Source organism: Scyliorhinus torazame, chromosome 17 (assembly GCF_047496885.1).
Source record: "Scyliorhinus torazame isolate Kashiwa2021f chromosome 17, sScyTor2.1, whole genome shotgun sequence".
NCBI lineage: Eukaryota > Metazoa > Chordata > Chondrichthyes > Carcharhiniformes > Scyliorhinidae > Scyliorhinus > Scyliorhinus torazame.
Genome location: NC_092723.1, coordinates 102,272,573 through 102,293,123, shown reverse-complemented (window position 1 = coordinate 102,293,123; position 20,551 = coordinate 102,272,573). Strand labels below are relative to the sequence as shown.

The following is a 20,551-nucleotide window of genomic DNA, read 5'->3' as shown; positions in this document are numbered from 1 at the left end:
TAGGCTTAAATGGTGATTATTGGTTTCGCCTACGGCAGCGGGCCGATTGCATTGCAAACTGCTTGGCGCCCGGCGCGGATCTCATTTTTGGCCTCTCCTGCTATTCACCGGTCTTGATTCGATTGAGCGAGAGCGTAACGATGCTGGAGAATCGTGCCCAAAGTTTATTAGGTTTCGTATAAAAATAAATATTTGTCCAAATAATACGATTTTAAAACAGGATTACAAAAGGTGGACAATTGCAATGAGTATAACAGTAAGGTTAAGATTGCAAGGAAGACAAGAAAATCAAACAAGGCATAAATAATTAGGGAATAGCATAGCAAATATTTTTAAAATATTAAACAGGATATTTAAAATAATGGTTACTACTTTCATGTACAAACAGTGTCATTTGCTATAACCTCTGTTTCTGGACACTCGGCTGAGGATGGTGTTTAAATAAACTACGCTGTAACCTCCCCAGGCGGGAATGGGTGGCACCAAGGCATTTCAGAATGTCAGAATGTTCCTGATTATAGAATAAGTTTAAAATGCCTTAACCACACACGTTTGAACCAGATATAAATATGTACCTGATACAATAAACACATCAAAAGTGTGTATTTTCAAATTCATTCATTTGAAAATATGGATTGATGCATTAATGTACAGGGCTCCAGAATAAAATTGCATTGTGAACAGTTAACCAATACCCTCCTTTATAAATGTTCCTTTAGGCTTCTAAGTCCCAATGTTTTTGACATCACTTTATCTTGTAACCCCCTCAGGGGGAGGCGAGGGAAGCCAGGAACCTGCTTCCGGACAAAATCCCGTACCTGGAGGTACCGAAACCCGTTCCCGCCCGGCAACTCAAACTCCTCCTCTAATGCCTCCAAGGTAGGGAAACCCTCCTGAATGAATAGGTCCCCAAATCTCTCAACCCCTGCACATCGTCATCCCTTATAGCCGCCATCCAGCCCCCCCCGGGACAAACAGGTGATTGTTGCAAATTGGTGACCACACTGACGCCCCCTCCAATCTCATGTGTTGCCTCCACTGCCCCCACACCCGAAGGACTGTCACCATCACAGGGCTTGTAGAGTACCGAGCCAGCGAAAACGGCAGGGGCGCCGTCAGTAAGGCCTCCAAACTCGTACCCTTACAGGATGCCGCTTCCACTCACTCCCACACCGACCCCTCCCCCACTACCCACTTCCTGACCATCGATATGTTGGCCGCCCAGTAATAGTTAATAAAGCTCGGGGGTTTTACTCGCCCACACAAAACCCAATATTGGCGCATTCATTTTCCTGAAAAAAACCTTTGGGGTAAAAATCGGAAGACATTGAAAAAAGAAGAGCAATCTCAGAAGTACCGTCATCTTTACCATCTGGACCCTCCCCGCCAGCGTGAGCATGTCCCATCTGCGTAAATCCCTTTTCATTTGATCCACCGCTTTGCCCAGGTTTAACTTGTGAAGCTGTCCCCAAGCCTTAGCCACTTGAATCCCCAGATATCTAAAAGTCCTCTCAACCACTCTGAATGGCAACTCACTCAGTCTCCTTTCCTGCCCCTGTTCCTGAATCACAAACATCTCGCTCGTTGCCATATTTGACTTGTAACCTGAAAATCGCCCATGATTTTGGCCATCCTCCCCACCGGGTCTGTGACATAGAGCAGCAAATCATCCGCATATAGAGTGACTCTGTGCACATCCCGGTCTTGTCTCCCTACAGAGACTAAAATACATTCCATTTGGAGTCTCTGATGCTCCCTCAGGAGTTCCTCATTCGGAGACTCCGCATACCTCCTGTCCACCTGTAAGATTTCTCCTACCAATCTGTCTAGCTCCGCCCGCTCAGTTTTCTCCCTGTGGGCTGGAATCAAAATAAATTCCCCTCTGATAACTGCCTTCAATGCCTCCCAAACCACTCCAGCCACTGTCACCCCCGTATCATTGTTTTTTATGTACATCCGGATGGCCTCCCTCGCTCGCTCACAGGTCTTATCGTCCGCTAGCAGCCCGGCATCTAATCTCCACTGTGGGCGCTGAGACTTTCCCGTGCTCACCCGTAGGTCTACCCAATGTGACGCATGGTCTGACACCACAATTGCTGAGTACTCCGTGTCCTCCACCCTCACTAACAGTGTTTAATCCAGTACAAAGAAATCTATCCTGGAGTATACCTTGTGCACATGGGAGTAAAATGAATATTCCTTGCTCCTTGGCCTCCCAAATCTCCACGGATCGACCCCTCCCATGCACTCCATGAACCCCCACAATTCCTTCGCCATTGCTGATACTTACCCTGACGTAGAACACGACCGGTGCAGTCTCGGATCCAGGACCGTGTTGAAGTCCCCCCCCCCCCCCCCCCATAACCAGCCAGTGCGAGTCCAAGTCAGGGATCTTTCCCAGCACCTTGCTAACAAACGTGACATCATCCCAGTTTGGGGTATATATATTTACCAGCACCACTGCCATTCCCTCCAGCTTCCCACTGACCATAATAAATCTACCCCCCGGGTCTGCCTCTATCCTCCCCACCTCAAATGCCACCCTCTTGTTAATCAGGATGGCCACCCCCCCTTGTTTTAAAGTCCAGGCCCAAATGAAACACCTGTCCGACCCATCCCTTCTTCACTCTGAATTGGTCTCCCAGTTTCAAGTGTGTTTCCTGTAGCATGGCCTCATCCGCTTTTAACAGTCTCAGGTGTGTGAACACACGGACCCTTTTGACTGGCCCATTCAGTCCACGAACATTCCACGTAACCAGTCTGGTCGGGCTCTTGTCCCACCCTCCCGCCCCCCGTCGATCAGCCATGACCTTTCCCAGGCCATCCCTTAGCCCATGCCCCGCACCTCCCTTGGTCCGCCCCTCGGCAGCTACCGCCCTCTGCTCTCTATCCCTGTCGATCAGCCATGACCTTTCCCAGGCCATCCCTTAGCTCATGCCCCGCACCTCCCTTGGTCCGCCCCTCGACAGCTACCGCCCTCTGCTCTCCATCCCCAATCCCCCGAATGCCCCTTACTCGACAGCAGTAAGGGAACTCCCGGTTCTCCCAGAGACGGGCCAGGTAGAGCAGTCCAAATTTTATGTCTTTCACGTACAGGGCCGCCTTGACTTTATCAAAACTTGCCCTCCTCTTTGCAAGCTCTGCTCCCCAATCTTGATACACCCGGATCTCTGACTCTTCCCAGGTGCACCGTTTCATTTGCCTAGCCCGCGTCATAATTCTCCAACAGGTGCTTCTGCCGCTTCTGTAGAATGCCAATTTCCATTGCCATCGCTGTGGACTCCTCCTCTCGTTCCATCGCCTGCTCCTGCAGCTTTTGAATCTCCTGTCCCTGAGTCTTCACTTTCTCCTCCACCTGGTCGTCCACCCCCTTAATCGAGGCCACCGCCTGGATCAGGTCCTCAGCACACTCCTTGCGATGCTGGGCGAACTTCCCGTCCAAGTATTCGACCAACTGGTCCATCGTCCATTGGGCAGACGCGACCGAACTTTGCCTCGTTGTCATCGAACCCACTGTTTTCCGAGTTTTGTTTCCAGCCATCTTTTGATTTCTTCTTTTCTGACTATTTTTTGGGCGCGGTTCCATAAATTGGGGGTCGCCTCCTTCTCCTCTCACTTTTATCAACTTATGTTAAGAAATTCCCTCAAAAATCCAGCTTAAAAGCCGTTAAAAGACCTCTAGAGGCAAGAGCTGATAATTATGCGACCATTCACTTCATGGCCAGAAAAATATTTTTCACTACCTCGGTACACAATAAACAAAATCCAATCCAATCCAATCCACCCCCACACCACACCACCATCTCACCCCACACCACCACCTCACTCCACACCACAAAACCACCCCCACACCACACCACCACCTCACCCCACACCACCACCCCACACCACAAAACCACCCCCACCTGTTATGGGCCAGGGTTTAGAGAACCCCAAAGTGTACCATGGAGTTCACCTGACCCACAACTTTTAATAGATTGTGGTATGGGGAGTGCACAGCCCACTCTACAGGTGTGGTACAGCAGAAATGGAAAACATTTTTTTTAACAAACAATTTTATTGAGTTATTTTAGGCATATAGAAAAAATGACATTGTACAGTACAGACAAAAAAAGTCCAGACACAAATTCCACATTAAACATAGTGCAAACCACGGCTCTGTTCACGCACGGACCTGCCTCAATATCCCCCTACTCTACCCTAGCAACCCCCACCCCCCCTCCCCTCCCCCCTGCTGACGCTTACTCCTCTGCGAAGAAGTCAATAAATGGCTGTCACATTCGGGTGAACCCTAGTAACGAACCCCTCAAGGCGAACTTGACTTTCTCGAAGCCAAGAAAGCTCGCTATGTCCGATAGCCATACCTCAGCCCTCGGGGGCTTTGAGTCCCTCCATGCAAACAGTATTCGTCGCCGGGCTGCCAGGGAAGCAAAGGCCAGAACATCAGCCTCCCTCCCTTCCTGGACTCCCGGGTCCTCCGAAACCTCAAAGATTGCCACCTCCGGGCTCATTACCACCCCAGTTTTCAACACCCGGGACATGACATCTGCGAATCCCTGCCAATAACCCCGAGTTTAGCGCACGACCAGAACATGTGTACATGGTTAGCCGGCCCTCTGGCGCATCTAGCACACTTGTCCTCCAGCCCAAAGAAATTACGTCATGTGGGCCCGGTGCACGACTTTAAACTGGATCAGGCTGAGCTTGGCGCATGTTGCGGTCGTGTTTACTCTGCTCAGGGCTTCTGCCCAAATACCGTCCTCCAGCCCCCCCCACCCCCCGAGCTCCTACTCTCACTTAAGCTTCAGGTCCTCGGTCAGCATATCCTCAGCTCTCATTAGCTCCTTGTAGACGTCTGAAACTCTACCCTCTCTCACCTCTCCCTTAGAAACTACCCTGTCCTGCCTCCCCTTCGGCGGGAGACGTGGGAAAGACGGCAGCAGTCTGTGTACAAAATCCCTCACCTGCAAGTATCTAAAGTCGTTCCCTCTCGTCAGCCCAAACTTCTCCTCCAGCGCCCTCATGCTCGGAAAGCTCCCTTCCAGGAACAAATTTCCCATCCTCACAGTCCCCGCCCTCCTCCACAGTCGATACCTCCCATTCATGTTCCCTGGGGCAAATCGGTGGTTGCCGCAGATTGGGGTCCACACCGATGCTCTTACCTCCCCTACATGCCTCCTCCACTGGCCCCAGATCCGAAGAGGCGCCACCACTATCGGGCTGGTGGAGTACCGTGTCGTCGAAAGCAGCAGAGGCGCCGTGACCAGGGCTGCTAAGCTAGTGCCCCTGCACGAAACAGCCTCCATTCGCTCCCAAACCGACCCCGCACCCACCATCCATTTCCTTATCATCGTTATGTTGGCCGCCCAGTAATAGTTGCTGAAGTTCGGCAACGCCAGCCCCCCTTCTCCTCTGTTCCTTTCAAGCATCACCCTCTTCACCCGCGGGGACTTCGCTGCCCAAACAAATCCCAGAATAATTTTATTCAGCCTCTTAAAGAAGGACCGCGGGATAAAGATGGGGAGACACTGAAAAACAAACAAGAACTGTGGGAGAATCGTCATCTTAACAGTCTGCACCCTCCCCGCCAATGACGGCGGGAGCGCATCCCACCCCCGGACCTCCTCCCTCACTCGTTCCACCAGTCGGGACAGGTTGAGCTTATGCAACTTGCCCCAGTCCCGTGCCACCTGAATCCCCAAATATCGGAAGCTCTTCCCCACTAGCCTGAACGGCAACTCCTTCAGCCTACTCTCCTGCCCCCTCGCCTGAATTACAAACAACTCGCTCTTAGCCATGTTCAGTTTGTATCCGGAGAACCGGCCAAATTCCCTCAGGGTTGCCATAATACCGTCCATCCCCACCATTGGGTCCGATACATATAACAGCAGATCATCCACGTATAACGGAACTCTATGTTCCATTCCCCCCCGGACCAGCCCTTTCCAGCCCCTAGAAGCTCTCAGTGCAATTGCGAGCGGCTCTATGGCCAGCGCAAACAGCAGTGGGGAGAGAGGGCAGCCCTGTCTTGTCCCATGGTGCAGTCTAAAGTAGTCCGATGTTGTCCTGTTCGTCCTTACACTTGCCTCCGGGGCCTGATACAATAGCCTAACCCAGTCGATGAACCCCCCCCGAACCCGAACCGTCCTAGTACCTCCCACAGATAATCCCACTCGACCCGGTCAAAAGCCTTTTCAGCATCCATGGCTACCACTATCTCTACCTCCCTACTCTCCGGGGGCATCATAATCACGTTGAGCAGCCTTCTTAGGTTGGCCACCAGCTGCCTCCCCTTTACAAACCCGGTTTGGTCCTTCACAATTACATCCGGTACACAGTCCTCAATTCTGGTCACCAAAATCTTGGCCAGTAGCTTGGAGTCTACGTTAATAAAAGAGATCGGCCTGTATGACCCACAAGCCTCTGGGTCCTTGTGCCGTTTCAGAATGAGCGAGATGGTGGCCTGCGACATCGTTGGGGGTAAACTCCCTCTGTCTCTTGCCTCATTAAAGACCCTGACCAGCACCGGCCCCACTATGCCGGAATTTTTTTTGTATAACTCCACTGGATAGCCGTCTGGCCCCGGGGCTTTACCCGACTGCATGACCTTCAGGCCCCCCCAACACCTCTTCGATCCTGACCAGGGCCCCCAGTCCTTCCACCAATCCCCTCCCCACTCTTGGGACGGTCAGTACATCCAAGAATCGCCTCATTCCCCCCCCAGTCCCCCGGGTGGTTCCAAAGTGTACAGCTTCCTATAAAAGTCCTGAAAGACCTTGTTCAGCCCTGCCGGGTCACCCACTAGATTACCTTCCCCATCCACTACCCTCCCTATTTCCCCAGCCGCTTCCCTCTTCCTCAGTTGCTGCGCAAGCATTCTACTGGCCTTCTCCCCATGCTCATAAATCACGCCTTTTACCTTTCTAAGCTGCTCTACAGCCTTGCCTGTAGTCAGCACCCCAAATTTGGCCTGCAGCCTCTGTCGTTTCCTGAGTAACTCTGGCCTCGGGGATTCCGTGTAACTCCTGTCCGTCCGTAGAATTTCCTTAATCAGTCGGTCTGTCTCTGCCCTATGTCCTGTCCCTGTACGCCCGGATTGAAATCAGCTCCCCTCTCACCACTGCCTTCAGTGCCTCCCAGAGCACCGCTGCCGAGACTTCTCCAGTATCGTTCACCTGCAGGTAATTCTGCATGCATTTCCTCAGCCTCTCACACACCACCTCGTCCGTGAGCAATCCAACTTCCAGCCTCTATGGTGGGCGCTGAAAGCTGTCCTTACAAAACTGCAGGTCTACCCAATGTGGAGCATGGTCCGATCTGGCAATTGCCAAATATTCTGCCCCCACCATTCCGGCCAGCAGGTCCCTACTCACAACAAAGTAGTCAATTCGGGAATATACCTTGTGGACGTGGGAGTAGTATGGGAACTCCCTCGCCGTCGGCCGGCTAAATCTCAACGGATCTGCTCCCCCCATTTGCTCCATGAACCCTCTCAGTTCCTTTGCCATCGTTGGCAACCTGCCCGTTCTTGAACATGACCGGTCCAGGCTCGGGTCCAGGACCGTATTAAAGTCCCCGTCCATGATCAACTTACGCGAGTCCAAGTTGGGGATCTTCCCTAGCATCCTCCTAATAAAATCCACATCGTTCCAATTAGGGGCATACACACTGACCAGGACTACTCTCACCCCTTCGAGCTTACCCCTCACCATAACGAACCTGCCACCCCCATCCACGACTGTGCCCTCCGCCTCAAATTGTACCCTTTTACTAATCAGGATCCCAACCCCCTCGTCTTAGAATCAAGCCCGAATGAAAGACCTGACTGACCCAGCCCTTCCTTAACCTAACCTGGTCTGCCACTTTCAGGTGCGTCTCCTACAACAAGACTATGTCCGCCTTCAGAACCCGCAGATGCGCAAACACACGCGCCCTCTTCACTGGCCCGTTTAACCCTCTAACGTTCCAGGTGATCAGCCTGGTTGGGGTGCACTTTGCCCCCCCCGCCCTTTGCCGATCAGCCATCCCCTTTCCTTGGCCAGCCCCCCAGCCATGTGTCGTGCTTCCTCTGGCCCGCCTCCTGGCTGGCTCCACCCCTGGCCGGCTCCACCCATGACCTCCTCACTGTTACCATGCCCAGTTCCCCTCCCCGTCAGCAGAACAACTCCCCCCTCCCCCCCCCCCCCCTTAGCAACACCATCCTATCACCTAACACTTGCCCTAATCGAACTATATGGACACCCCCCACATCGGCTCCCGTTGACTAGCTGCATTCAGCTAGCCTGGGGCTCCCAGCCTCGGCTCCAGCCCGTCTCCCACCCATTGTTCCCAGTCACCCCTCCCCCCGACCCCTCCACACCACTTCCCCAGATCAGCCCTACTTAAGCAAACACTCAATATAAGTCATAAACAACCCCCACAATAACACAATTCAAGTTAAACAAGAAATAAGGAGATAAGAAATAACAGGCACTCTCAGCCCTTCCCATACAGACCCAGAAAAGAAATTGCACAAAGTTCCCCTGAAGCATCCATTTTAACCCAACCCTTTTAACTGTTTTCTTTATTAATTCCCCCTCAGCCAAACTCCAACAAAGCAAAGAGCCCAAACAGGAAACATTCAGGTAAACCACACAAAGAGCACGCAAAACACAACCACAACAAAAGAAAAAAATACATCCCAAAACGGGAGAGACACCACATATACTTAAAAGCTCTAACATGAGTCCAAATGTCCTCAGCTCAGGGCCAGCCCTTGCTTCTTAACGAAGTCCATCGCCTCTTCCGGTTCCTTGAAATAGTGGTGCTGACCCTCATACGCAACCCACAGTCGCGCTGTAAAAAGCAGCCCGAATTTCACCTTGTTTTTGTACAGTATCTCCTTACCTGCCTGTAGCCTCCCCTCCTCCTGGCCACCTCAGCGCTCAAATCCTGGTAAACATGGAGGGTGGTATTGTCCCAAATACAGCTTTGTGTGCTCTTTGCCCATTGCAGCACCCGTTCCTTGTCCAGGTACCTGTGAAAGCGCACCACCATCGCTCATGGGGGACCCCCTCGTCGTGGCTGCCTCACCTGCACTCTGTGTGCCCTGTCCACCACCGGCGGGCGCGGGAACACCTCATTCTTCTGAAACATACCCTCTACATATGCGGCAGCGTCTAGCCCCTCTGCCCCCTCCGGGAGGCCCAATATTCTCACGTTCTGCCGGCGAGATCTGTTGTCCAGGTCCTCCAGCCTTTCCAGAAGCACTTTTTGCTGATCCCTCAGCCTCCGAATCTCCACATCTGCCACCATTTGAATGTCAGCCTGCTCCTCCACTGACTTCTCCAACTGCTGGAGCTTCTCAGCCTGATCATCCAGCCTTTTTTCCATCCGATCAATCGACTTCTGTAGCAGCTCCAAGTTGTCATGCTTCAGAGCCAAAAAGCCCTCCTGCATAGTCTGCAGCAGCTGCTCGATTGTGGGCTGGGCTGTCGGCTCCTTGCTCTGAACACCAGCCATGCTGGTCTCTCTCACAGCCTCCACTGTGCCCTTACTCGACCACTTCTTCTGCTGTTTACGGTCCCTCCGGCTTCTTAGGTCCATACAACTCTGTATGGGTCCTGTGCCTGAATACTATTGCTTTCCAGTTCCAAGCTCAAAAGTGCAAAAAAGTCAGGGGAAAAGGTCCAAATGTCCGACCGAAACGGGAGCCACCAAATGTGCAACCTACTCCCTCATAGCCGCCACCGGAAGTGGAAAAGTATTTATTAAAGCAAAACAATGTTTATTCTATGAACTCAAGTTAACCTTTTTAGAACATACAGGGAGAAATTCTCCCCCACGATGTCCGCCGACTGGCGCCCAAATTGGCGCCAATCAGACGGGCATCGCGCCGCCCCAAAGGTGCAGAAAGCTCCGCATCTTTGGGGGCCGAGCCCCGACATTGAGGGGCTAGGCCGGCGCCGGAGGGATTTCCGCCCCGCCAGCTGGCGGAAACGGCGTTTGTTGCTCCGCCAGCTGGCGCGGAAATGACATCCCCGGGCGGCGCATGCGCGGGAGCGTCAGCGGCCGCTGTCAGTTTCCCGCGCATGCGCAGTTGGGAGATTCTCTTCCGCCTCCGCCATGGTGGAGGCCGTTGCGGAGGCGGAAGGGAAAGAGTGCCCCCACGGCACAGGCCCGCCCGCGGATCGGTGGGCCCCGATCGCGGGCCAGGCCACCGTGGGGGCACCCCCCGGGGTCAGATCGCCCCGCGCCCCCCCCCCAGGAACCCGGAGCCCGCCCACGCCGCCTTGTCCCGCCGGTAAATACCTACTTTAATTTACGCAGGTGGGACAGGCAATTTCTCGGCGGGACTTCGGCCCATTCGGGCCGGAGAATAGAACGGGGAGGCCTGCCAACCGGCGCGGCCCGATTCCCGCCCCCATCCAATCTCCGGTACCGGAAACTTCGGCAACCGGCGGGGGCGGGATTCACGGCGACCCGCTGGGGGGTCGGAGAATGACACCCACAGTGAACATCTGAGCAACCATCAATTCAAATATAATCCCCAAAGAATACAACACTAAGTAATCCTAAGCTGTTCTTTTAACGTCCATAAGACTTCAAAAAATCCTTTAAACATAAGCACATCAGGTTAAAGTCACTACTGAGAGCAGTTATTAGTTTTAAATCGCAAAAAAATTGATTTGCAGTCTTTAGATTACAGAGAGACTAATACACTTTCTGACTGTGACTGCAGCTATCCAGCTCTGAAAACAAAACTAAAACACACCCTACAGCAAACAGCCTAAAACGAAAATAAAAAGCTGACAGACAGCCCAGCTCCACCCACTCTCTGACATCACTGCAGTAATAAAAACCCATTTCTTAAAGGTGCTCTCATTACGATACTTATATATACACCCATCTATAAACACCCATTTCTTAAAGGTACTCTCACATGACACACACCCCCACCACCCCATATCACACCATCGCCCCCACTCCATCCAACCACCCCCACACCACCCCACATCACCCCACCCCACCATCACTCCCACTCCATCCCACCATCTCCACACCATCACCCCCCACCCCACCACCACCCCCACCCCAACACACAATCCAGCTGTGCGTCGTGTCTTGTGTTTTGCAGGATCATCTGGCGATGAGGCGGGCACTTCCGATGGCCCTGCCCCCAGCCACAACCCCAAAACAATACCAGCAACAAGGCAGGCCCTTCTGGAGTCCCATGCCCCGGCCACACCCCCACGACAATACCAGCGATAGGGGGGCAATGGACAGCGGCGTGAACTCCCAGACGCCAGTCCGCGACACCCCGGAGCAGCAGGGAAGACACCGATTTTCCATCACAGATGTCACCAACACCCTCCACCATTGCAGAGACATTCATCGTGGTTGGGCACTTTAGTGAAGAGGCTCCCGGGGCACTATTGATTGTGCATTACACACATGCAGCAGTACATCATGTGGAGATAGGAAACCTTGAGGGAGCGGACGATCAGAGGGCAGCCCGGCCCCAGGGACTAGCTGCCATCCAGGCTGGTCTCGAGCTTCTGGAAAGGGCGGTCCCATCGATGCTGGAGATGTAGACACAGAGCCGGGGACTACATGAGGGGGAATCAGCATGTATCTAGTGCCAGCAGGTGCAATTGAAGGGGCTCAGCAGCTTGCAGGGGCAGGAGGCAGTGCCGACCATGCGTGCCACCCAAGCCAACACTGAAGGTATCGGCCATGGGTCAGGATGTCCAAGTCCTGGGGTACTCTGTGCGGGCGGCGGCCGAGGCACAGGACAGAATTGGCCTGGCACAGGCAGCAATGTGCCAGGGCCACCTGGACATTGCAGTGGCACTCTAGAGCTTGGCCCAGTCACAACGGCTCATGGCTGCGGGCGTCGACGGCATTGCCCGGATGCTGGCTGACCTGAGTCAGACCCAGAGGGACCAGGCACAGTCCGAGAGGCAAGTGACCCGGTCCCTATGCTCCATGGCCATGAGTATGGTGACCCTGGCTAAGATGAGACCGGGTCTGAAGGACTGGCAGTGCCAGGTGGCGGGGGAGCCCCCGGAGCTCACTCTGGCTGCATCGGGCACCCAGAGGGAGGAGGAGGTGATGGGACCAGTGCCGGTGACTCCCGCAGGGGGCTGCTGGAACACCACAGTGCCTCGGACTCCCCCTTCACGTCCCAGGTGCATCCGATGGGCAGCGGACAGAACAGGGTGGCACAATGCCACTTGAGACACCCGAGAGACTGTCAGGCCCAACCATGCCCTGTCACCCCAGAAGATGGCTGTCAGGCTCCACTGCTCCATGGTCATCCCAGAGGAGCTCCTCCTCGTACAGCCTCAGTGTATCCCTCAGGGCGGCTAGGATGATGGCAAACATTCCTAGTTGTATCCCAAAGTCCATTGCCTGCAGGGGGTGAAATGCAAACATGATAGCATGGTGCGCACCCCCATGCCCAACCAAGTCCAATGAGCTACACGGTGGCCCTGGCCTGCACTGCATGTTCCTCTGCCCTCCCCCTCCTCCTCTCCCTTCCCCACACCCACCCCCGGCCATTCCCCCTGGCACTCTGCCCTCCACACCTCCGGGCCCCATCGATGGAGGGAAGGGATGGTGGGGTGGAGGGACTATGTGGAGGGGTGCACCCATAGGGCCAGTGTCACTCTGCACAATCACAGCGTTGCTGGACGGAGAATCCCACCCCTGTTGTTTCCGGTTTTTGGAATTCTGGCCTGGTGTGATTACAGTTCCATCATTTTCAGTGTATGGTTTGCCTTCAAATGGACAATGCACAACGCACATCGACACTAGAGGTACAATTTAAAATGTAAATATTCCTCACACTAACCATGGTACCATCCAGGGAGGGTCAGGCTGCAGATTTCATATTGCATATCACACGACACAATAACTCCATTTTGATTTGTCACCTTGACTTCATTAAGATCCTTTCTGATTGTCACTCCATTCTTCTCCAGAGGTAGTTCACTGGCTTTGCAATTCTCTTCAACCTATGGAATACAACTAGAATTATATTTTCATTCATTAATTCTGCTGACTAATTGTTCTATTTTTTAAATTACAAAATAGGTTGAAGGAGTAAAATGCCCAGAAAAATATACCCGGTGGGTATTAAAACAGAAGACAATTAAGGTCCAAATTTCTGCACTCTTTGGTCATGTCTGTGCCAGTGATGCCGTTGACAAGTAATGGCATGATGGGACGGATGTAACTTGAGTGTAAAGTTAGCATTGCAGTGCCAATCCATAACCCAGTTAGATGTCTGATCAGCAAGTTGAAAATCTACCTAATAATAATCTTTATTGTCACAAGTAGGCTTACATTAACACTGCAATGAAGTTACTGTGAAAAGCCCCTAGTCGCTACATTCCGGCGCCTGTTCGGGTACACAGAGGGAGAATTCAGAATGTCCAAATTACCGAACAGCATGTCTTTTGGGACTTATGGGAGGAAACCGGAGCACCCGGAGGAAACCAACGCAGACACAGGGAGAACGTGCAGACTCCACGCAGACAGTGACCCAAGCTGTGAATCGAACCTGGGACCCTGGAGCTGTGAAGTAACAGTGCTAACCACTGTGTGACCGTGCTGCCCAGTGAAAGCTGAAAGTTTAAGAAGATGGGACCTTTACTTGCACATTCATGGTCTCTTAAAGTATTTACGGTAGCACGGATCTGATAATCCGTCAGCACGATTGTGTTTATTGGTACAGGAGCCATATATAACTTTTAGGGTTAGAAGAAGAGAATAAATTATCTGTACAGGCACATCTTTAAAAAGAAAATCAGTCATGAAAATGTGAGGAACCTCATAACCCACTCTTTTAATTTGAAATCGCTTTGCATTCAAAACGTTCAACAAAAGAGCACAGGAAACATTTTTGCAAAGGAGTCAATTCATAGGGAACATTTCATTCAGAGTGGTATCCAGTGCTCTTTTGAACTCTCGCTCAGTAAACCTTCCTATTTTTTTGTTCGTTCATGGGATGTGGGCGTCGCTGGCTGGGCCATCCCTGATGTCATTTAAGAGTCAACCACATTGCTGTGGGTCTGGAGTTACATGTAGGCCAGACCACGTAAGGACGACAGATTTCCTTCCCTGAAGGACATTAGTGACCAGATGGATTTTTACAACAACTTATGGTCACCTTTTAGACTTTCAATTCCAGATTTGTAAATTTTTCCTGAGGCAGAATTGGACCACTTGAACAGCCCTGATTGAAGCAACCACTGGATATACTTGCTAACCGTAACGTCCTTTCAGATTATTTCGTAGGAAACGATTCTCATTCCAAACAGAGTTTAAGATACATTTGTGTGGGTGTGATGAGAAAGAGCATTTCTGATAGCCTGTATTTGAGAGCTGGTGTTTTTACCTTAAGTCCTGGATATATATCTATGATGGTGTGATTCATTTCCACACGGAGGGAGTTCCTACCATCACTCTCAGAATTCAGTAACACTGTGAATGTGTTCCTCTGGAAATCTTTAGCTAAAAGAAAACTACACGTGCTGGCAAAATTGTACATCTTCCCATCAAATGTCACATAATGTTTGTTTCCAATGAGCAGGGCTTGATCTATGGAATATTTAAGGAAAAGAGTTTCAAGGTTTCATAAAGTGTTGTTCTGAACATAAATATTTATATTTAAATTACTTTGAAATTAAAAACAGATTTCAAACAAGTGCGGAAGATCTTTCCCCTCTGGTGTCATACAAGGAACACTGTTGGCAAAGCTGTCTTGCAAACAAGTGAAAACTGGATTTTACCAGTTATGTTTAGCATTCTAGCCCAAAGTTTAAAAAAATTGTTTTAGAATAATAAATGAGCCAGCATGTGGTGTGTTACATTCTTAAGTCTGAATGCCCATATGGTGAAACAGAGACGTTCTGTTACTGCTTGGGAGGTTATACTTGTGAGTATCACTGAAAAGCCAAATTAACCCTCTTTAGTTCCATCAACCAAATAGTAAAGACTCCAATTTCCCCATCACAGAACCATGAATAACCCTTAGGGCTTTACGTCAATATCTACCCTGAGGTTTATTCAAGTGTTATTGCACTTTGTATGACAAAATTCTCATTAGCGTCGGCCCTTAATTTTCTTGTCATGAGCTGAACAAGCACGGCTTTGGACTCTTGTCAAGTGTCTTCAAGTAATGTTATACACAATAAAACCTGTAAACCATGTACACCTTAAGGTCTGGCATCAGCAGGTGTGCTCATTTCCAAAATGGTTGTTGTGTACACAGTAAAAAAAAAATGCAGCTCAATGGTGAGTTCTTTACCCAGCATCCATAGCAGGAGAGAAACTGCTCTCTGCCTGAGACAGGCATTCACCCCTGGAAAAAGAGGGGATTTCTACCTTTGTAGGTGATTCCCATTCCAAAACGTTGCTCCTTTCACAAAATTGACTACCTGTGCATTCCGTGTTTTAAACTATAAAAGGGCTTGAGGCATTGAAAGGTCCTTGTAGTAAAATATTTGCACATGTCAGAGCGCCTCCTGTATATTTTATCATGCAAGTTATTTAAATATCTCAAACAACGTCCGTGTTTTCCTGAGTGGCTCCGCTTTACAATGATCAGTTAAACAATTCTTAAACACAAGGAAATGCCTAAACTTACCATCTATACCTTGCTACTAACTCCAATTAAGCAACCCAATACAGTTCACACGCTACTTATGCATGAAGTTAACAAAACAGGTTTGCTTACTCAACTGTGCAGGTCATTGGAGAGAGCTCCTTTCAAGAGCAGGCAGTACACTTCTGCTCAACCTAACAGCATTTGGCAAAACTGCTGTTCAACTTAAAATCCTTCTGTCTTGTCAGACTCAAATCCTATGGCAAACTGCAAAACTACAGACAGACCTGGCTCCTCCCATTAATTACATCATCTGCATCCCACTAAGTTTAACATGACCTGCTTATCTACCCCACAGGGAATCTCCAGCAATCATAACAATATCCCATTATCCCTCTATATGTAAACAAGCAAATGGCTAGAAAGAATCACAACCTCACATTTTATGATCTTAATTACAGCCTTTGCAGACTCACAGTCTGGCTATCTTAACCTAGGTTCTTTAATAATATTACTGCAACAAATATATACCTTAACCCAGGCTTATAATAACATTACTGCAATAGATATAGGGTGCGATTTACCGGCCACATCGCATCCCAATGGGAGTGCAACGTGGCCAGTAGAGGTGGGCGGGATTTACATCGCAACGTCTCACACGATCGTGTTAGATCATCATTTTTAAAGTATGCCCCTATCTCAAAGTGAAAGTGAAGGTTGCCCTCCCACCACCATTGCCGGCATAGCCACATAATGGGAAACCCCCCTAAATTTGGTAACACCTCCTCCACAATAGTCCCCAATACCGGGGCTCCACAAGGCTGCGTACTTAGCCCCCTACTATACTCCCTATACACACACGACTGCATGGCAAAATTTGGCTCCAACTCCATCTTCAAATTTGCTGACAACTTGGAGTCAGACTATTGTGGAGGTGGTGTTGTTTATTCTTACTCATTGTGGTCTATGGGTCAGAAAGTCGAGGATCCAGTTGCAGAGTGAAGTCCAAGGTTTTGGAGCTTTGATATGAGCTTGATTTCGAGCACATTACCAGTGCGGTAGATAACGGGGAGCCAATGGATGTGGTATATCTGGATTTCCAGAAAGCCTTTGACAAGGTGCCACACAAAAGGTTGCTGCATGGATAGAGGATTGGTTAATTAATAGAAAGCAAAGAGTGGGGATTAATGGGTGTTTCTCTGGTTGGCAATCAGTAGCTAGTGGTGTCCCTCAGGGATCAGTGTTGGGCCCACAATTGTTCACAATTTACATAGATGATTTGGAGTTGGGGACCAAAGGCAATGTGTCCAGGTTTGCAGACGACACTAAGATGAGTGGTAAAGCAAAACGTGCAGAGGATACTGGAAGTCTGCAGAGGGATTTGGATAGGTTAAGTGAATAGGCTAGGGTCTGGCAGATGGAATACAATGTTGACAAATGTGAGGTTATCCATATTGGTAGGAATAACAGCAAAAGGGATTATTTAAATGATAAAATATTAAAACATGCTGCTGTGCAGAGAGACCTGGGTGTGCTAGTGCATGAGTCGCAAAGTGTTGGTTTACAGGTGCAACAGGTGATTAAGAAGGCGAATGGAATTTTGTCCTTCATTGCTAGAGGGATGGAGTTTAAGACTAGGGAGGTTATGCTGCAATTGTATAAGGTGTTAGTGAGGCCACACCTGGAGTATTATGTTCAGTTTTGGTCTCCTTACCTGAGAAAGGACGTACTGGCGCTGGAGGGTGTGCAGAGGAGATTCACTAGGTTAATCCCAGAGCTGAAGGGGTTGGATTACGAGGAGAGGTTGAGTAGACTGGTACTATACTCGTTGGAATTTAGAAGGATGAGGGGGAATCTTATAGAAACATATAAAATTATGAAGGGAATAGATAGGATAGATGCGGTCAGGTTGTTTCCACTGGTGGGTGAAAGCAGAACTAGGGGGCATAGTCTCAAAATAAGGGGAAGTAGATTTAGGAGGAACTTCTTAACCCAAAGGGTTGTGAATCTATGGAATTCCTTGCCCGGTGAAGCAGTTGAGGCTCCTTCATTAAATGTTTTTAAGATAAAGATAGATAGTTTTTTGAAGAATAAAGGGATTAAGGGTTATGGTGTTCGGGCCGGAAAGTGGAGCTGAGTCCACAAAAGATCAACCATAATCTCATTGAATGGCGGAGCAGGCTCGAGGGGCCAGATGACCTACTCCTGCTCCTAGTTCTTATGTTCTTTGCTGGGATTATGGTGTTGAAGGCGGAGCTGTAGTCAATAAATAGGAGTCTGATGTCGGAGTCCTTGTTGTCGAGATGCTCCAGGGATGAGTGTAGGGCCAGGGAGATCGCGTCTGCTATGGACCGATTGTGGCAGTGTGCGGATTGCAGTGGGCCTAAGCATTCTGAGAGTATGTGTTAATGTGCCTCATGACCAACCCCTCGAAGCACTTCATTACATAGAACATAGAAAATACAGCACAGAACAGGCCCTTCGGCCCACGATGTTGTGCCGAACCTTTGTCCTAGATTAATCATAGATTATCATTGAATTTACAGTGCAGAAGGAGGCCATTCGGCCCTTTGAGTCTGCACCGGCTCTTGGAAAGAGCACCCTACCCAAACTCAACACCTTCACCCAACACCAAGGGCAATTTGGACATTAAGGGCAATTTATCATTGGCCAATTCACCTAACCTGCACATCTTTGGATTGTGGGAGGAAACCGGAGCACCCGGAGGAAACCCACGCAGACACGGGGAGGACGTGCAGACTCCGCACAGTCAGTGACCCAAGCCGGAATCGAACCTGGGACCCTGGAGCTGTGAAGCAATTGTGCTATCCACAATGCTACCGTGCTGCCCTTGAGAACAAATAAATCTACACTATATCATTTAACCGTAATCCATGTACCTATCCAATAGCTGCTTGAAGGTCCCTAATGTTTCCGACTCAACTACTTCCACAGGCAGTGCATTCCATGCCCCCACTACTCTCTGGGTAAAGAACCTACCTCTGATATCCCTCCTATATCTTCCACCTTTCACCTTAAATTTATGTCCCCTTGTAATGGTTTGTTCCACCCGGGGAAAAAGTCTCTGACTGTCTACTCTATCTATTCCCCTGATCATCTTATAAACCTCTATCAAGTCGCCCCTCATCCTTCTCCGTTCTAATGAGAAAAGGCCTAGCACCCTCAACCTTTCCTCGTAAGACCTACTCTCCATTCCAGGCAACATCCTGGTAAATCTTCTTTGCACCTTTTCCAAAGCTTCCACATCCTTCCTAAAATGAGGCGACCAGAACTGTACACAGTACTCCAAATGTGGCCTTACCAAAGTTTTGTACAGCTGCATCATCACCTCACGGCTCTTAAATTCAATCCCTCTGTTAATGAACGCGAGCACACCATAGGCCTTCTTCACAGCTCTATCCACTTGAGTGGCAACTTTCAAAGATGTATGAACATAGACCCCAAGATCTCTCTGCTCCTCCACATTGCCAAGAACTCTACCGTTAACCCTGTATTCCGCATTCATATTTGTCCTTCCAAAATGGACAACCTCACACTTTTCAGGGTTAAACTCCATCTGCCACTTCTCAGCCCAGCTCTGCATCCTATCTATGTCTCTTTGCAGCCGACAACAGCCCTCCTTACTATCCACAACTCCACCAATCTTCGTATCATCTGCAAATTTACTGACCCACCCTTCAACTCCCTCATCCAAGTCATTAATGAAAATCACAAACAGCAGAGGACCCAGAACTGATCCCTGCGGTACGCCACTGGTAACTGGGATCCAGGCTGAATATTTGCCATCCACCACCACTCTCTGACTTCTATCGGTTAGCCAGTTTGTTATCCAACTGGCCAAATTTCCCACTATCCCATGCCTCCTTACTTTCTGCATAAGCCGACCATGGGGAACTTTATCAAATGCCTTACTAAAATCCATGTACACTACATCCACTGCTTTACCTTCATCCACATGCTTGGTCACCTCCTCAAAGAATTCAATAAGATTTGTAAGGCAAGACCTACCCCTCACAAATCCGTGCTGACTATCCCTAATCAAGCAGTGTCTTTCCAGATGCTCAGAAATCCTATCCTTCAGTACCCTTTCCATTACTTTGCCTACCACCGAAGTAAGACTAACTGGCCTGTAATTCCCAGGGTTATCCCTAGTCCCTTTTTTGAACAGGGGCACGACATTCGCCACTCTCCAATCCCCTGGTACCACCCCTGTTGACAGTGAGGACGAAAAGATCATTGCCAACGGCTCTGCAATTTCATCTCTTGCTTCCCATAGAATCCTTGGATATATCCCGTCAGGCCCGGGGGACTTGTCTATCCTCAAGTTTTTCAAAATGCCCAACACATCTTCCTTCCTAACAAGTATTTCCTCGAGCTTACCAATCTGTTTCATACTGTCCTCTCCAACAATATCGCCCCTCTCATTTGTAAATACAGAAGAAAAGTACTCGTTCAAGACCTCTCCTATCTCTTCAGACTCAATACACAATCTCCCGCTACTGTCCTTGATCGGACCTACCCTCGCTCTAGTCATTCTCATATTTCTCACATATGTGTAAAAGGCCTTGGGGTTTTCCTTGATCCTACCCGCCAAAGATTGTTCATGCCCTCTCTTAGCTCTCCTAATCCCTTTCTTCAGTTCCCTCCTGGCTATCTTGTATCCCTCCAATGCCCTGTCTGAACCTTGTTTCCTCAGCCTTACATAAGTCACCTTTTTCCTCTTAACAAGACATTCAACCTCTCTTGTCAACCATGGTTCCCTCACTCGACCATCTCTTCCCTGCCTGACAGGGACATACATATCAAGGACACGTAGCACCTGTTCCTTGAACAAGTTCCACATTTCATTTGTGTCCTTCCCTGCCAGCCTATGTTCCCAACTTATGCACTTCAATTCTTGTCTGACAACATCGTATTTACCCTTCCCCCAATTGTAAA

General features: G+C 49.8%; 1 protein-coding gene across 1 annotated transcript in view; it reads right to left on the bottom strand.

Moving 5' to 3' along the window:
* The window catches only part of LOC140394025 (uncharacterized), a 654,493-nt gene that overhangs the window by 62,640 nt on the left and 571,302 nt on the right, over positions 1-20,551 (bottom strand). Inside the window, exons 68-69 of the mRNA XM_072480809.1 lie at positions 14,384-14,586; positions 12,836-12,998 (exon numbers count right to left, since the gene is read on the bottom strand). Coding sequence (XP_072336910.1) covers positions 12,836-12,998; positions 14,384-14,586 — 366 coding nt within the window. The remainder of the gene's footprint in view (positions 1-12,835; positions 12,999-14,383; positions 14,587-20,551) is intronic.